The sequence below is a fragment of the Styela clava genome, chromosome 6 (genome assembly GCF_964204865.1).
Source record: "Styela clava chromosome 6, kaStyClav1.hap1.2, whole genome shotgun sequence".
In the NCBI taxonomy this organism is placed as follows: domain Eukaryota; kingdom Metazoa; phylum Chordata; class Ascidiacea; order Stolidobranchia; family Styelidae; genus Styela; species Styela clava.
The window spans coordinates 13188711-13206420 of NC_135255.1; the positions used below are offsets into that span (position 1 = coordinate 13188711).

The 17710-nt window shown below is 33.3% G+C and overlaps 2 protein-coding genes across 3 annotated transcripts; both read left to right on the forward strand.

Moving 5' to 3' along the window:
• The first annotated feature begins 3328 nt into the window (after positions 1-3328).
• LOC120331107 (uncharacterized) lies at positions 3329-9512 on the forward strand. The gene is made up of 7 exons (XM_039398142.2): positions 3329-3395; positions 4080-4145; positions 5744-5820; positions 6202-6339; positions 6629-6727; positions 7096-7253; positions 7415-9512. The coding sequence occupies exons 3-7, from the start codon at positions 5752-5754 to the stop codon at positions 8820-8822; spliced, it is 1872 nt and encodes a 623-aa protein (XP_039254076.2). The 5' UTR covers positions 3329-3395; positions 4080-4145; positions 5744-5751; the 3' UTR covers positions 8823-9512.
• Positions 9513-12198: 2686 nt separating this feature from the next.
• LOC120331656 (sialate:O-sulfotransferase 1-like) lies at positions 12199-17565 on the forward strand. Of its 2 annotated transcripts, none has more exons than XM_039398778.2 (7): positions 12199-12689; positions 13086-13197; positions 13704-13861; positions 14096-14294; positions 14879-15174; positions 15602-15802; positions 16410-17565. In XM_039398778.2, the coding sequence occupies exons 1-7, from the start codon at positions 12248-12250 to the stop codon at positions 16754-16756; spliced, it is 1755 nt and encodes a 584-aa protein (XP_039254712.2). In that variant the 5' UTR covers positions 12199-12247; the 3' UTR covers positions 16757-17565. The 2 variants fall into 2 exon arrangements, with proteins under 2 accessions (XP_039254712.2, XP_039254713.2); XM_039398779.2 differs by having other exon boundaries at positions 12202-12689; positions 14897-15174.
• The last annotated feature ends 145 nt before the right edge of the window (positions 17566-17710 follow it).

Below are 17710 nucleotides of genomic sequence, written 5' to 3' on the forward strand. Positions count from 1 at the left end.
TCTATTTTGCCAAGTTAAGCCACGCTACGTTTTGGAAAACTCACCAATGTTTTGTTGCGATATGGAAGAATACAGTAAATTACTGAAAAATTTAAAAAAATTCTTGCGCAATTTATCAAAAAAAAAAATTTCTAAATTTGAAACATGAAACTAAAGTTTCACATTTTATTTCTCGCACGCCATAATGTGATTGACATAAATCAGACGTGATTTACGTATGGGCAAGGCTCAAGATATTTTATACACGTCTGCTAATGCCATGATGTAATGAACATAACATAAATTAGTCAGAATTTCCTCAAATCCTTTTTCTTATTCTTCGCCGGAGGCGTGGCAATTCGGTGAAAGTTTATATTTGGGTTTCCCACCGTTGTTTGTTGTATTGTGTAAAAAAATTTATAAAAAAGAATTTAAAATTTACCTCATTGAACACTCTTTTTCTTTCACTCCAGGTAAGTAAGTAATGAAGTCGTGCACACTCAAAAAATGGCCTGTCTATTAATTACTGTAAGGTATGGGATTTGGCAGGAACATAGAAAGGATGAGGTTCATAGTCATTGCTGTTTGAGTTACATCGTTGTTTGATAAAACTTCTGGATTTATTTTGTTGATCTGTATTAAAAGTAAAAATTTGTATTAGAGGATGATTGTGTTATACAATTAATTACAAAGGATTAAAATCGAAAGAAGACTACTCATATATGTATATATATACAATTCTTAAGTCTTTTCAGTTTATGAAGTATCGAGACCGAAGACGACTTATGGGAAAGAGCATTTTGCTATACGGAAGGTAGCATTCTTGGAATTTTAATTTTCGACTTTGTTGGCGAGAAATTGTGAAAGAAACTAGAAATTTCATAAAGATCGGCGCGTTTTTCGTTGTTACCATGGAAACGAAACTTCAATCCGCACTTTCTATAAAACGCACATTACTAGGGTGATAGGATAATCCACGTGAAAAATTTCATCCAGATTGTTCCACCTGTTAAGACACTAAATCTAAACAGACAGACAGATACACAGACAGACAGACAGATTGATGACGATTGATAATAAGGGTCTTATAGAGCGGAAATCCAATATATATAAACTTATATTTGCACCCGCCTGACCTATACCAAAATCGTGAAACCATTTCTATATATCCAAATGAGAAACGTGGACTTGAACTTTTATTTATTTAGAAGCCTGTGATAAATACAAATCTCTGAATTTTTTTTATTGAATTGTTGAATAACAATGAATAATAGACTACGATTATGGCCAATATGAAATCATGCTGTCTCAAGATCCGAATGGGACCCGCGTTTTAAAAGCCCAGGATACAGACCAAAAACGTTTTGCAGAATCTATAGAAGTAAACCATAATAAAAAATTAAAAAAAATAACTGTACCTAGCACATCGCGAATTCATTATCAGAACAAAACGATGCAATCGTGAATCAAAACAATAGGAATCGCTCAAAGTATGAATCGGAATTGGGGCGACTGAATTCTTCTGTACTGTCTGAAGAAGTTATTACTTATCGATTTTAATCAGTAAGTATGTTGATAGGTATTTGTCTGTCTGTATGTCTGTTTGTCTGTTAGATGCACGCGATATCTCACGAAAACGAGATTAAATCTGCTCCCAATTTTGCATTTGCATTCATCTGATTTCGGACCAGAAGCCTATTGATTTTGGGCGAATTATGTCGTATAATTAGCGAGTTATCAATTAATTAGTGATGGGACACAAGGTGTCACTATGGAGTAGGAGCGCTGTTTTGAGGGATCCCCTAACTTTCGATCGATAAGTCTTCGGTCTTTGACCGATATTTTCGTTTACTGTTCTAAACATTTTATGTCTTCAATATTCTAATGAAGTCAAATTGATGCATATCATAATTGTGTTTATTTTGTTATCTATATTTATCTGATATTTTAGGCCAGAATGGAGCGAATTCCCAGTATCAGGTTAAGCCAATAAATATTCCAATTTATGAAAATAAACATATTTGAATAAAAACTTTAAAATTACATTTGAACTGAAACAGTTTTGCAATACTATATTGAATAACTTTAGCCTCACGGCAGTCTTTCACGTAAATGAAAGAGAATGTCAAACAGTGACAAATCAACTACCGTACATTAATACGCTCTCTATAGTTGTTGCTGTTGTGGTTTTGATTGAAATTGAATTTTTACAAATTCGTCAAATCAATGTTTTAGGCTTGCTTTTTACGCTGGCACAGATTCTAAAATATTCAGATTTATTATTTTAAAGTCAAGGGAAACGAAATTGAACAATTCGAACAAATAATATTTATACCTTTAAATTTGTGAAATTATTTTATTATAAAAGTTATGATTGCAAATCATGTTGTACAAAATGTCTACCGCACCTGCTAAGCAACGCAAATGTTTAGTGCGCTATATTTGAAATATCATTGCTAAATAGGTGAATGCGGTATTCTACATATTTTATCAATGACACTTTTGTTTAAGCGATATTCATCAACAATGCATAATATAGGAAAAATTGAATGAATTTTAATCAATGGAGGTATTTTTCTCAATATATTGTTGCTTGAAAGATTTATTTTGGACTGTGGAAAGTACCAAAAATGAAAAAATATTTTCGAGTTATTGGGAAATACAACTGTCTCACTTTTAGTCGTGACTTAGTTATTGTACTTTGACAAGTCCGATTATGTTTCAAACACATAATAAATTTACTAGTGGTAATTGTTGTTTTATTACTAACATTTTAGTGTGCGAATGTGACCGTTCAAAAACTATCTATCCACTAACTACGCAATTCAGACTTTTCGTATTTTTCAATTTTTCAATATTACTCAAAATTACACATTTTTAAGAAGAGGAAGCCATATTAAACTATCTTAATTTATTTAACTTTTGAGTCTTAAGTCCCGGATGTAAATTTGAGAGATCAGACTGGCCCACAAATGTCTATTCTGGGTAGAGTACATGAAACGGTAACATGCTGAATATGTTATTTGCAAAATCTAGTTTTAAACAGATTCATAAACTGGAAAAATACCAAATTTTTCTCTCTACACTTTGTTTACATTATTCGTTTATTGTAAAACATATTGGAAAATATGAAAAATTCGCCGCGTTTGAACAGTTTCAAAATTCACTTGATTCTGATTGTAAGTGATTCGACACTCCTCCCACATTCAGTAAGTTTTTCTCGATTTTTTGAACGTGTACTTAACGTAAAACGAATTTTATGTTCTTAGCCCGCAAAAGTGCTTTGTTGAAGATCAAAACTCGCGATTTTGGCTTGACGAAATGGAAGAGTATCGCCTCAGGGACATGAGAAATATCACGAGTTTCTGAATTTAGCAGTGGTATCTCAATTGACGTCCACGACAAAAAACGTCGTTGTAAGATTTTTCGCATCAAAATCAAATAATTTTTGTCTTGTGTAGACTCTTGAGTGACATGTTTACGACTGTCACTATATGGGTAATTTGGAAAGTGTCGAAATAGCGTTATTTAGAAGGGGGATTTAGTTACCTTATTCATATTTTAGCCAATATTACTTATAAAAAACATATATATATATATATGTATATTATCAGACAGCTGTCAGTCAAGCGATTATCCCAGAATAATATATTCAGCCATCTACATTAGTTCAATGTAGGATGCGTTTGTGTGTTATGCATAGATTCTGTTGTCGTAAAGAGATAGAAACATCTTGGATTAAATAACCTTATCGACAACATCACCTATGATGTAGTAAATTAGGAAAACTTGGATAGGTTTCGATTCTTTTAAACACAATAATTCCTAACCTAACATTCAAAACCTTGTTCGCGCGTTTGAGAGAAATAATTTTCGTAGACAAATCAGGAAAGGAATTATCGACTTAAACGTAAACAGCGACAAAAGGTAATTAATCCGGTAAATATTTTAGTATTTCGAGTAAATTACAGTGACATTGAAACCCTAGGTAGAGGGGGTTAGTAAGCTTTTAGAGTTTTTGATTTGGTATTCTGTTTGAAACATTATTTTCATAATTTAACAACGAGATTAATCATAACTTATTTGTATTTTTCTTCCAGTTTAATTGCGATTAATAATTTGTCAGAGACAAAAAGCAAGTGGGAAACTTATTGGACAGGACAGTGGTAAGAACTATTTTACATCTATATATAAAAATGTACGTCAAAATATTCAAGTACAATATAATTATGAAAATAATCATATAACGGATAAATCCAATCAATAAAGTAACGGAAGTCATGTAAAACCGCGTTGAAGTTATGAACAATTTATATAATGATTGATATAAAATTAAACAAATATGCCAAATCAAAAAAGATCCATATATTTGCACAATGAATGCCAAATTGCGTCAATATCGGAAACAACCTCCGTGTCACTGCCCATTTATGTTCAACAATTTTAAAAACTAAAATTTTCTATTGATTATACAAGTGAAAGTAACTACGTTTAATAATATATTGGCCAGTTATTTTTATTGTTATATATTTTTAAATGTCGATGGTATCATTGTTAGTTTCAAATGAACTTATATGGTCATTAAAATCATGATGTATAATATTTAAAATAAGTGGTGAATTTTTTTGTAAATAAATATTTTAAGGTAATGTCCAAGTCCATATATTAAATATGTTAGCAAGGTTTTAATATCTCAACAACAAGCTTTGCAATCTTCATAATTTATATCATTTTTAAAAAACTATTTTTTAATTGTATTTCTGAATACTTAATTAAACTAGCAAGAACTAGATAAATCTTGATCGGAAAAGTACAAATGTATAATATATACAATTACATGGCATACGCTATTTTGAAAAATCAATCATTTGGACACTCCGTCGAAAATTTTGATTCTGTTACCGAAAAAAAGGTTTCAAGCCAATGTCGAAATACCTCAATGCACGGAAATACCTCAGTGCAATATTGATTGAAACGCTATAGTAAAGTACAGGAAGTGTTACATTTTAAAATTTAAACTCGTATTAGTGGACACAGATTCGCAATGAAGTTTTTATAAATTTAGTGTTTATATGTATTAGATAAGGGAATGCAGCGGTTTCCATATTTGTTCGAGTTGTTAACAAAAGAGTCTAATAAGTGCAATGAAAAAAACAAGCACATTATTTAAAATGTGATCCACTAAAAATAGTATCATGCGGTGTCTCAATTTCCCAATACTTCCTTTCGGATAAACATGAAATTTCACTTAATATCTACGCTTTGAAACATAAAGATAGTGATGTTAAACAAATGCTATGTCAATTCTTTTTTCATCCAAAATTTTGTTTTACATCTGTTACTACAAAGCATTTGTTTAAATTTCGAAAAATATAGCGTTAGCAAAAACACCTACAAATTTTGATCATTTTTCCCATTTAAACTTGATCCATATTAACATACTCAAAAATATGATAAATTTGAGATTAAATTTATTTATCGTTTTGCCGCAGTTCAAAAGAATCATACAAGTTCAGTTTACAAAAATTGGATTATATTTTTAAACGAATGATAGATCAGCAGATTTAATCCGGAATAAGTTTACTAAATGCCAGCATGTCTGTCGAATTGAAAATGTCAAATTTTTAGCGTCACAGAGAATTCTGCGAAAGCAGCGGTCAATCAATGCCTAGCCAATAGTGCGTTTGGTATATGCTTCGATACGTTGCCAGTTATTACCTAATATAACTAACATATCGTGTATGATTTCATATTTCATTTTCAGTTGTAGATATGAAGACGTCTGTTGTATCGGCGTGTTTTACTGTGCTTCTTGCACTTGTTTCAGCATCGGACTATCAGGTGACTACTATGATTTCGTTTCTTTTTATGAATTTCACAATCTATTCTTACTAGATTGGTTTCTGAACTTTGGCATATATTCAGACAGCATTGTGCATGTAATGCAGAACTGAAGTAATATGTTAATGTACGATGGGAAGTATTCTAACGATGTTGAAACAACGATTCTTCAATTTTTTTAAATTTGATGAATAAACTTATTAGCTTTATTTGTATATGCACTTTGTCGTGAAAATACGCAACATGTTCGGTCTACGATAAGTCTGATTCTGATTGGTAATGGTTCAGTTGCAGTTGTTAGTTAGAGTTTGTAATATGAAAGTCATTTTTTTTTTGCAAAATCTTTTAATAACTTAGGTTTAAATCAATTTTCTGTACCAGGTTAAACAGGGTAAATTTATTGGAGAAAATTTTGATGATTACGAAAATACAGAATACGATTACGAAGGTTCAAATGTAGATTCTGAAAACATAACAGCAAGATTCGAAGAATTATCTGGGAATGCCGATGGAGTTGAGGTATTAATCGTTAGATAGATTTTGATCAAAGAAAACGGTTTTTAATGCATAAAATTCTGCAAATATAAAAATTAATAAAAGTGTATACTACTTAATATGTATTAGGTAAGGGTCACATTGCACCGCCATTTACTCACACCTTAAAATAGTATTTTAATGTTTCATTTTATCGAGACGTAATATGTTCGTAAAGTTCCATTCCAATTTTCATCAAAATCGAAAATATGTACACGAGGCAGTATATATAATATAGAGCGCGATGTCAAATCTTACTTTTTCTTTTTTATAGATATTTATGAAAGCGCTAGAATTGGCGGTTATGGAAGGCGAGGAAACCGTGAAAATACCGATAGAGATTGATCCAGAAGAACACAATATTTCACTTCAAGTATATAACATTCATTTTCTTCATTCTCATATTCAAAATACGTTGTTTTGGAATACGTTTTCAAAAATATATTTTATCAAACGTTTCTTCATTCGATTTGAAAGTGTTCTGGCGCAAAGCCCATTTATGCATTCGAACAAAAGGAATCTTTCTGGTTTGGAGTATTCTTCCATATTTTCTAGTATCCGAAATGAAGTTAGGTCTCACAACTAAGAAATCAGTCTGGCAATCGAAGTGGTTGTGATGGTCCTAATGGTGTTTGCTGTTGCAATCGGTTGAGGTGTACAGCACAGTTTTACAAAACATTGTATATTACTAACAACTAAAAATTTACAATCAAACTAGTATTCCCATTTATATAATTTTAGGATGCTCTTGACCGATCAGAGCAATTTGTGACTGAACAATTGGATGAAGCCCAGAATCTAATCTCAAAACTCGGAAGCAAAATTGATGAAATGCAAATGAAGCATAAAGATGAAGGAATCTACACTGACGATACAGAATCAGCAGATTCTAATCAAAGGTGGGATTCTAGAATATAAAACGTAATATTATAAGCTTTGTATTATCTTTCTACCTACATGTCCAATAATAAACCTCAAAATAGGAAACAGCATATGTTAATTTTAGCCGAATTACTTTTATCGATTCATTATATCAATATCTTCGTATTTTATTTTTTAGAAATTCTGACGTGGAAATCCTGAATACACAGAAAAATGAAATTTTGGAAATCATCGAAGGTTTGACTGATGCGTTAGAAGATTTAAAAGAATTTCGAGGTAGTTTAGCTGTTGAGGATCTTTACAGTTACTATTATGATGAAGATCTTACCGAGGAATTTGACGAGGAGAACGATGACAGTTCCTGGAATTCAGAGGATTCTTCTGACTCAGATTTGGGCAAAAACGGCGTAATCTTGGTTGAAGAAAATAGTACCATGTCATCGACGGAATATGATAATTTGCCTGAGGTCAGTGATGGATTTGATACATCGGAAGATGGCGAAGAAAACAACACACTGTCACAAATCGAAGAAGCTGAAATTGAGAAATATACTGAAATTGGTGAAATTGAAGAGTCAGACTCATCAGCAACGCCCAGCGCAAGCAACATTGTTTTAACGGAAGAGTTGAATAACACTATTGTCTTGTCCGATGGAGTCGGAGATAGTATTTCATTGTCTGAAAGCGTTGGGTTATCGGTTGATAGCAATGGGAACGCTGATTTAATGGCTGACGACGATGAAACATTGTCGTTGTCTACTTCTCCAGACGCATCAGAAAATAATGAATTGAGAGTTGCTGACTTAGATGATCCATGGAACGGCCCAGTCGACGAGGCAGATAGTACAATTTCATCAATCGCCTCTTCGGACACAATGGATTGGATCAATTATGAAAACGATGAAAAATTGAATTCATGGGTTTTCTCTACTGAGAACACATTGACAGGTAGTACAATTTCATCAATCGCCTCTTCGGACACAATGGATTGGATCAATTATGAAAACGATGAAAAATTAAATTCATGGGTTTTCTCTACTGAGAACACATTGACAGGTAGTACAATTTCATCAATCGCCTCTTCGGACACAATGGATTGGATCAATTATGAAAACGATGAAAAATTGAATTCATGGGTTTTCTCTACTGAGAACACATTGACAACCGAAAACTGGAATGACCATAATGAATACGAAGATGAAAGAGGTATTAACTATGATGGGAACACCGACATTGACGATTACTCGTCATCAACGATTGCTGCAGGAATAGTTTCACCAATTTTCTTTATTCTTCTATCAATTTGTGCATGCGCACGTTATAGGCGGGTCAATACGTATCGACATCTTGTTATTCGTGCTACACCGGTACCTCCTCAAAAGAAAATAAGCATCAACAAACCCAAATCATACCAATCCGTTGTTACCGTGTGTGAAATTGCTCCAAAATGCAATATGGCAAGAGGTTCGCCAACTCCACCTGCCGCAAAACTACCATCGTACTTGAATGTCGTTTCTAACAAGATTGAAGCACCTCCGAAATACGTTGAAATAAAAAGTGATGCTAAAAATAACATGAAATTTTAAACTTTCCAAGCATAATAAAGAAATTTGAAGTCTCATCGAAAACGTTAACATTCAGACCGGGTGTCTAAAAACATTTCAATATTTTATTCGATTCGTAGCACGATGTTCAGCTATCTAAGAAATCACCAACAAAGTTTGGTTAAAAGAAAATATGAAGTGCCTTTATTTAAAATCCGTTTATTGACAGTTTTCAAAATATTACGAAGAACTTATTTTTAAGGCATTGAAATCTGGTGAATTTTAATATTACTTCTTGCTAATCACTTCTATATAAATTTTGATCAACGTGGCAATATGTGTTAACGCAATAAACAACAAAATTTACTGTGATAAGATACAAGATTAAAATTGAATATTACTGCGTGATGAAAATAAAATGTAGTGTTGAATATGTTTGATTCTCATGTCTTGTTTATTTCGGAAAATAAAATAAAATTATTGTTATTGTGCGTGTCCTATGGTTTGATGATTGTTTTTATCAAATTACAAGTCGTTGATGTTGACGTCGTTTCAAGTCGAAATGCCTTATCTACGTACTTGCATCTATTCTTTGTAAATAATACCTAGCCATCATTAATAAGCCTTGCTTTTCGCTTCACTGTATATTTTTTCTAGATTCTAGAACACGACTGTATAACATATAAGTATAAAAAATATTTGTGAATCGTAATTAGCTAACCAATGGGCTATGGGGGGGGGGGGGGGGGTGTCGGGGGGGACATCATTGACTAAAATCTTCAAAATAGCTCGCGATCGACTGATCGGTAATAAGGTCATTCACAAAAACAAATGAGTACTGAATATGTAGATAACTACACATACGCATACAAAATTGCATGCATTGTTCATCATTTATTTAGGATTTATTCGAATCATAAAATTCTGACCTGAGGCCAGCCTAATTTTCAGTCTCAAATGTTGAAAATTTTTCAAATAACCTTGCCAAGTATTCATGTATTATCCAAACAGCAGAAAATAAATATTCTTAAACCATGAATGTTACATGACTGCTCAACTCTCATTATCTAATTTACTATTTCCTGTTCGCCCGATTCTTTTCCAGCTTGGAATTTGAAAAAATGGGCATTATGACGCCACTGCTACCGCTGCGAATAAAAACGATCACAGTACTCTTGGAGTGAGACAATAACTCTCGCATACTGCAGAAGTTGTTCGAGGGTCGTCCGTCGGTCAAGCCAAAGGGGTCCGCAAATTTGAGTCGCGAAACCCTCCACTCTGGGTCGCGCAACAATTAAATTTTCCATAAATATAAGCATCGTGTCAGTGTATCGTATTTATGTACTACAATTTGTAAACCTCTAATTTTACTTATCGATGTTCAACATCTATATTCACTGCCGTAACATTGGCCAATCGGCATAAGTGCAAAATTGAACGTAACAATAAACGTTTTAGAAGCAGCTCAGACACTTTTGCGTCACTCGTTACCTCGTTTTCGAGTGCTATTGGTTAGTTTTTAGTTGTGTTTTGGTGTCTCCGTAGGAGATTTATTTTAATTGCAGTAATCAAAAATTATTCTAGGAATAGATCTGATAGACTAGGCTAAACTTTTCTACCGATACATTTAAATGAAAGGTTGTTGAAAGTTTTGAATAAAAATAATGGGTTGAAACCTGTGGTGGGATTCAGCCGGTTCGCACCGGTTCTATAGCACCGTCTCACGGAATTCTATGAGATCCGCGAACCTGTTAGCATTACTGGTTACTGTCAATAGATTTTTGCATCTTATCTGACACGGCGATTTTTGAGATCAAGTATCTCACGTGTTTTTTTTCAGAATGTGAAATGATCAAGTTCGCACGTAACAGTTATACATTGCGTTAATTTTTTATAATTGTAGTAATTTTCCTTTTGTGATTGTTTGTCGGGAAATTGAATTGTTGCGACATTAGTACAAGTCATGACACGACTGGTGCATTTTAGTTTGACTGTTAGCAGTAAAATACAGATAAAGAAATTGATAACTATCAGGTTGTCATTTGGAAATATGTAAAAACTGCAAAATTTGAATTTAATTTCAGTAAGCTTTTTTTTTTCTTTGATAAAGATTTCTGGTGGTTATTTTTTTCTATAGAATAACAGCATTTTATAGAGAATATTAACATTCAAGCATTTGTTTTCAGTAGGTCATACACCTTTAGATTTTTAAGTTTATTGTCAACGAGTATATAATACAGCAATATAGACAATCCTCAATATCATCAAAAATTTCGATGCTAATTTTGACATAATAATGCTTACTTAACCATTATTTTAAAACGTTAATTAGGACGTAATTTAAAATAATCAGTTTATTTATATGACTTTTTGTAACAGAACCGGCTGAAAAATATAACTTGGAACCGGCTGACAAAAAATTTGAATCTCACCACTGGTTGAAACATATAAACCGGTTTATAGGCGCCAACTCGTAAAACCACTCTTGAAATGAGTACCGACAATTTTACACTGATAGAGTGTATAGAAATAATTTTCCGCGAATTGAAAGTCGGGAAAACATTCTTTACGTAGTTGTTTGCATTGTTATTATCTCACTACGTAGTCAATTGCATTGTTTCGTAGCAATACCAGGTTAGCAGTAGCTGTGTAGAATTGTTCAATAATCAGATAACGAGATTTTATGTGCTAAGTTTCATATAATTTGGTGCAAGAAATTTGCTAGTTTCAATAATAGTCTTAAAATCGATAACTAATTACATGTTTACCAAATGCTTGGGACGCAAGAAATCATAAAAAAAAATTGGGGTCGCGCCACAAACTAGTTACGGGCCCCTGCGTCAAGGAATACGACATTCGAGCAAAAGTTGATGTTCATGCAAGCAAAAGTTCATGTACAAGGAAAGGTTTTTGCGTAGTAGGGGAGAAATTAGAAGCTCAAAATAGGCCAAGAAAGGAATGTTTAAATCGGTTGGGAACCAGTGATATACACAATAAACTCCTGAATAAACGTGACAAAAACAAACGAATACAAAAGCATATTCTATGGTAATGCTATGTAGAATAGTTTCTTGGTGTAAAACTACTTTAGACTTACGATATCCAGTGGGCGGCAAGCAGAAATTGGAAGGAAGCCTACTGCTTAGAGATTAACGAATACCCAGATTAGTGTGACTTTGAAAGAAGTCGAATTGTGTCATTAAATGGGTTATATCAAACATTTGTACCGGTAGATGACATTTTAACTTCTATTGGTAATTTGATTTTCAACGTGCAATTGTGTGAATTATCTTCGTTAATTTCCAGAACCTGATTATGTGTACAAAAGAATAATATTATCATAATCGGGTTGGCTTGACTTGGTGTTAAAAGCGCAATTACCCCGAGGGGATGCAATCTGGTTCGCCTCGTTCGACATGTCTCTTTCAAGCGTATCATATTAATATTTGCTGCTATAGTGTGTGAACATGTGTTCTAAAGTATTGCTTTATAGAATTGTGCATTTCGTACAAAAGAATTACATTTTACCGATTGTGACAGTAGGTTTTGCAACAGGTATTTTATTGATGTCATATGATAGTGGGTATTTCAATAATAAAGTTGCAAAACCCCCAGCTAAGTTAAAACTGCGAGAGGAATTATCTAGCATTGAATTGAAAATTCTACAGCAGACGACAGAAAAGATAAGTTCACTAATCACTACAACTACAAAGCAAACGACAACAACACAAATCCCTTGGTATGACCCAACACGGTTACTCAAAGATACGGAAAAACAGTTCGCAGGATGGAAAGCTCCTAAAGGAAAAATAGAGAAATACATCAGGAAAATAAAACTTAGCAGTACGGTCCCTCCAATCACAACTGTGAACCTGGGACAAGTTTTCACTATTACCGACAGATGGAAAGGTAATAAATTTATTTGTAACAATATATGCACGTAATTTTACTCGGTAGTAAACGAGCGTTTAGTTGGTACTTTTTATAAAGCCATAGCCAAAATTATTGTAGATAGCATGCACTACCACTACCACAATGTAAAAAACTTAGTAGATGACCTTGTTATGAATGCCATGCGTGAAACATTCGGATCCTCTCAACTAAAGAGTTGCGGGTCTCGGCCATACATTCGTTCAGATCGAAAAGCAAAATGAAATATAAAGTCTGTATGTCATCCTTATAACAGTATAAACTTACAAATTGTTATGAATGACTGAATACATATTTGAAAATACCAATGAGGAGAAACGTTTTTAATCCTAAAATGTTTTGTATAATGGTACAAACAAATTTTCTCTTTTCTAGTTCAACATATTGGTTGCTTCAGGAAAGCTAGATTTGCCATACTCACAAGTCCAAATGTCACCACAAATTTTCACGGCGACATAGGAGATTGTTTAGAAAGATGTGGAAAATTGTAAGTTGAGTCAGTATAGTAAATTAAATGAAGCAATTGAGTTCACTTACTATATATACGTACATAAACATGAACCAAGCTTATAAATCCAAATTGAATCTGCATAATTCTACAGTCATGCCCTGATTTCTAATATATTATTATTATAGCTGATTTCTCTTGTAAAATTTATCAAAAATTTTCTTACTAACATTCGAGATAAATTGTCAATCTGACAAAATTGACCAGGAAGATCACAATTAATACTGGTTGACCGAAAAACGGAACCTTAGGTTTACACCTGAACTTCTGTATGTGTATGATTGTACCCAAAAGTTTCAGAATTCTATGACGTTTTGCACAAAAGTTATGTTCTCTATGGAATATGTTCTAAATACCATCATCGGCGTTCGTAGACATGTATCCGTTGCTCAAAATTTCAATTCCATTTCCGTCAAACAAATGAGAATGTATATATTCCCATTGGTCAAACACATGAAGTAAAACCATCGACATCTTGCTACTAGATATAAAGATTGGGTGGCCTATGACGGAACAGGAAAGAGATGTTCATGTGGAATTTCTCTCTACAAATCAATGCCAATTATGTTAATGACGGATCATAGCATAACGTGTGGTGCTGGATTTGAAGATGTTTACAGAATTGTTAAGTTCTCACCTAATGGTATGTTGATCTCAAATATGTATTTGTACGTTCTCAACAATTTTGTTACTATGTTGTATAAACCACATCGTTATGGTGTTTTCGGATAATAATCGATACAAAAATGATATTGATCTCATACCGAAAAAATGAGCCTATAATTCATATGTTTTCAAATAATCAATACGTAAAAAATTGTTGTATATATATCTTAAAAATGAAACAGGATAATTAAATATACTTATTTTTTTTAAGCCTTCATAACCATGGACACCATAAAACAAAGTGGCATCGGGTGCTTTCCCCGACAAGAAAAAATGAATGAGATATTTGGCTCTTACATGGATTCTGCCCTAACCATTGGGGAATGTCTACTACAGTGTGAAACTAATGCTTATCCAAGTGCAGCATGGACAAATCCGGGAATATGTCAGTGTGGACAATTCGACGAGAGGTATGTATATTAGACTTGCAATTTGATCAGTAATCAGTATTTTTATTTTTTTACCATCATCTAAATACACTTTGCACAAACAAAATAAAAAACAAACGTAAAAACGATATTACAGGGTGAACGGGGGCGCGGAAAACAATACCGGTTATCAAGCAGCGACACATGTGGTTAAGTCTAACAGTTATCAGGGAGAGAATAAAAGTCAAATATTGAAAATAAAAAAAAGTTTACAGCAACAACAAGAAAAAAAAACATTCATTACATACAAAAATATGACTCCGGGCACCGTCCAGTTGGGTCACCATGGAAACGTATTTCCAAAATCAGATGAATTTGAACCATGATGCAATACATCAATAAATATGGACTCTTTTACTGTACAAGGCATGCATTTTAATACCCTTGCCTGATAACTATTCCCAAATTGGTAACCAAACATTAGGACGTGCTGCTAATACGCTCCCGGAATAAAAATACGAGTACTACACTGAATTTCCCAGATTTGCCTAACACATAACAGAACCCAACCGCGTTCTTTATTTAATTTTCTAAAAATAACTCTTTCACATCCTATGTTGATCAAGTACTTTTCCTGGAAACAGGCTCACACTTCGCGAAATGGGACCTTCTGTAAACGATGCTTTGTGCGACGAAGCAGAATGCCATGGCGGAGCACCGTGTGAATATGTGAGAATTATGCGGACAAATGCAGAAGACAAAAGGTGCGACGTCAGAAATTTCTTGCCTCCAACAGTCGGACGATTAGTGTCGCTAATGAGTTTCCCTGGATCAGGCAACACCTGGGTGAGATATCTGATCGAAGAGGCAACAGGAATATTTACAGGAAGCGTTTATTCGGATGTAGATTTATACCAACATGGTGTGATGACAGATTTGTATTAATTTTATTCATTATTTCATTGGTGATTTATGATTATATACGTGATTAGAGGCTTTGTTCAGCCTAGTCTCGCGTCTTAATTTATACCTAAGCTGGATAACATAGAGCAAGCCAAACTGTTACACTTCAGAGGTGTTAAAACCATACCCACAAGTGACAGACTGTTTACAGCTTTTTTGAGCAAAAACTGCAACGAAACAGTTTTCATTAATTTTGCCTCGGTAAGCATGGTGATCATTCTAGAATCTAGTTGGAATTCTCATATGCGATTATGGCAACTGTATTATTGAAATGATATTTTCATCTTCGAGTAATAATTTGGGAGCCCATTTTTAAGCTGGAAAATGAAACAAAATTCAAGTTTAATAATAAGAGAAATACCTATTTGCGACATGTTCACATGCAGGGTTCATCGGAGAAATTTTGCCATGGAATTCCAGACGCACATCAGTGATTAAAACACATTATATCGTTCCAAAAGAAGCAACAAAATTTGATGAAGCAATTTTAATTATACGTAGTCCATATGATGCTATAATGGCAGAATTCAATCGTTTTCGAGGAGGACATACTGGATACGCGGAAGAAGCTTTGTTTAAAACTCCAGGTTAGATAGATTTTCTTGCGCGAAAATAAAAAATATTTAAATAATAAAATCCTCGATTTGGACTGCTGTATGTTTGTCGCTTGATTTGTAAAGAATAAATAGTTGAATCATCAGCGTAAACGACACACGTTTTGCTATTAGGTTGTTATTTGTTTTTAATTTTCGTTTTCGCTATTCGTTTTTTTACCGTAAATATTTGTGTGATAACGCTCTCAAAATCAAAAGTTCCGCACCTAGTGTCGGCTCCGCGGTACGTGATCTTGTGGTCAGTCGAAGTCGGAAAGTCCACAGTAACGGTACTGTAATTTTGATACTCATACTATGTCGTGTCCATATATATACTTGATCATTGCTCTATTGTTTCAATTATACTAAAACATTGCAATAAATAGAAATATAATTTAGAAAAAATATCTTTGTATAGATGTTAGCGAAATATTGCGATATGTCCATAAAAATATTTCAACCCCGCTCCAGTAAAACTTGAAATTAAAAAAATGCAAAGGTTTTTCTTATTGTTTGATCTTTGTGAGATTACTGCAGCATCCTTATTAATCACAGCCATATGCTATTCTACAGCTTAATGACTCAATTCCGCATATTTCAGAATGGATTTACTTCATATCGTACAAAATGCCAAAATGGTTCAAGTCAATTGAATTGTACGCACAGATGGAAAAAGTTCAAGTGATATATTTTGAAGACATCGTCAAAGATCCTATCACTGAAGTTCGCAAGATTGTCAACTTTCTGAACTACCCTATAAACAACATCGAGGAGCGTTTAATTTGTCTTGAATCTAATTTAAGCGGAAATTTCAAGAGACCGAAAAGGACGTTGAGTTTCGATCCGTATCCTCAAAAGTCGAAAGATATTGTAAATTATTTCATAAAAACTGCTAGAGAAATATTAGCGAAACGAAATTTACCAACTTTGCCCTTATATGAAAAATGATATATATACGTTTATTGCTTTTAGACATGTTTAGATTGTTTTTCGCGTTATTTGTGTGTCATGCCGTTCAGAACTTAAACGGGTTATTGTGATTAGGGATGGAAATTTCGAATCGAATAGTAAATTATTCGAATCGGTTCAGAGCAAAATTTCGAATTGCCGCCATCTTGTTTTTTTTCTTTCCGCCAATGATCGAGGTGGATTCCCCAATATTTTTTTCATTGAAGCCATATTTTTTCAACGCAATTCTGACATATGACTATTTTATGTAGTGAGTTATTAATAAAACGTGTTTTTTATTGTGTGTGAACGCTCAGTAATCTATCTGAGTGACGTATTCTATGTCTTCAGTAATTCATTTGTTGAGAGGACCAATTACAATAAAAAAGTCGCTTACAATTATATATTTTCAAGTATTCAAGATTCGATTCAAAAAAAATATTCGATTCGAGGTTGTTGAAATCACAAGATATTCGAAAATGGCCAGCTCTAATTGTGATATGCATTATATGGAATTTCAGGGTTGTTGATTTGTTTTTGGATGAAAATATGTCATTAAATCCCTGTATCCACCGTTCAAACATTTTTGTCACAAAATTTTATAAACAAATGGAACTAACACTGAAACATGATTTTTGCGACTATATTTGAAGATGTAATCTTAAAAGTGCGGCGATTTGTCAAAACATTCATTCTTGGTCATTTTATGTTAGAAAACTTATCGAATGCTGCCTCTACGACCACACTGTTTTACGATCTATTTTTATATTGTTTCATCGTCGCTGTTTAAATACAATACGCAACAAAGATTTTACACGTTCAATTAGACACTAGAAGTGACAGTAACAAGGAAGCCAGTCTCGACACGCAGGACTAGTGGAGAAACTTACCACGTACTCTACAGAAAGTTGGTGACATCCCAACGTGATCAAGATCAACTTCAAGCCTCAAACT

Excerpts from the sequence above, each read along its gene's own strand:
- LOC120331107 (XM_039398142.2), top strand. The coding sequence starts at position 5,752 with ATGAAGACGTCTGTTGTATCGGCGTGTTTTACTGTGCTTCTTGCACTT. Across the intron at positions 6,728-7,095 it reads AACACAATATTTCACTTCAA|GATGCTCTTGACCGATCAGA; the intron begins GTATATAACATT and ends ATATAATTTTAG. Across the intron at positions 7,254-7,414 it reads TCAGCAGATTCTAATCAAAG|AAATTCTGACGTGGAAATCC; the intron begins GTGGGATTCTAG and ends TTTATTTTTTAG.
- LOC120331656 (XM_039398778.2), top strand. The coding sequence starts at position 12,248 with ATGTGTTCTAAAGTATTGCTTTATAGAATTGTGCATTTCGTACAAAAG. Across the intron at positions 13,862-14,095 it reads TGTTAAGTTCTCACCTAATG|CCTTCATAACCATGGACACC; the intron begins GTATGTTGATCT and ends ATTTTTTTTAAG. Across the intron at positions 15,175-15,601 it reads TGTAGATTTATACCAACATG|GGTTCATCGGAGAAATTTTG; the intron begins GTGTGATGACAG and ends GTTCACATGCAG.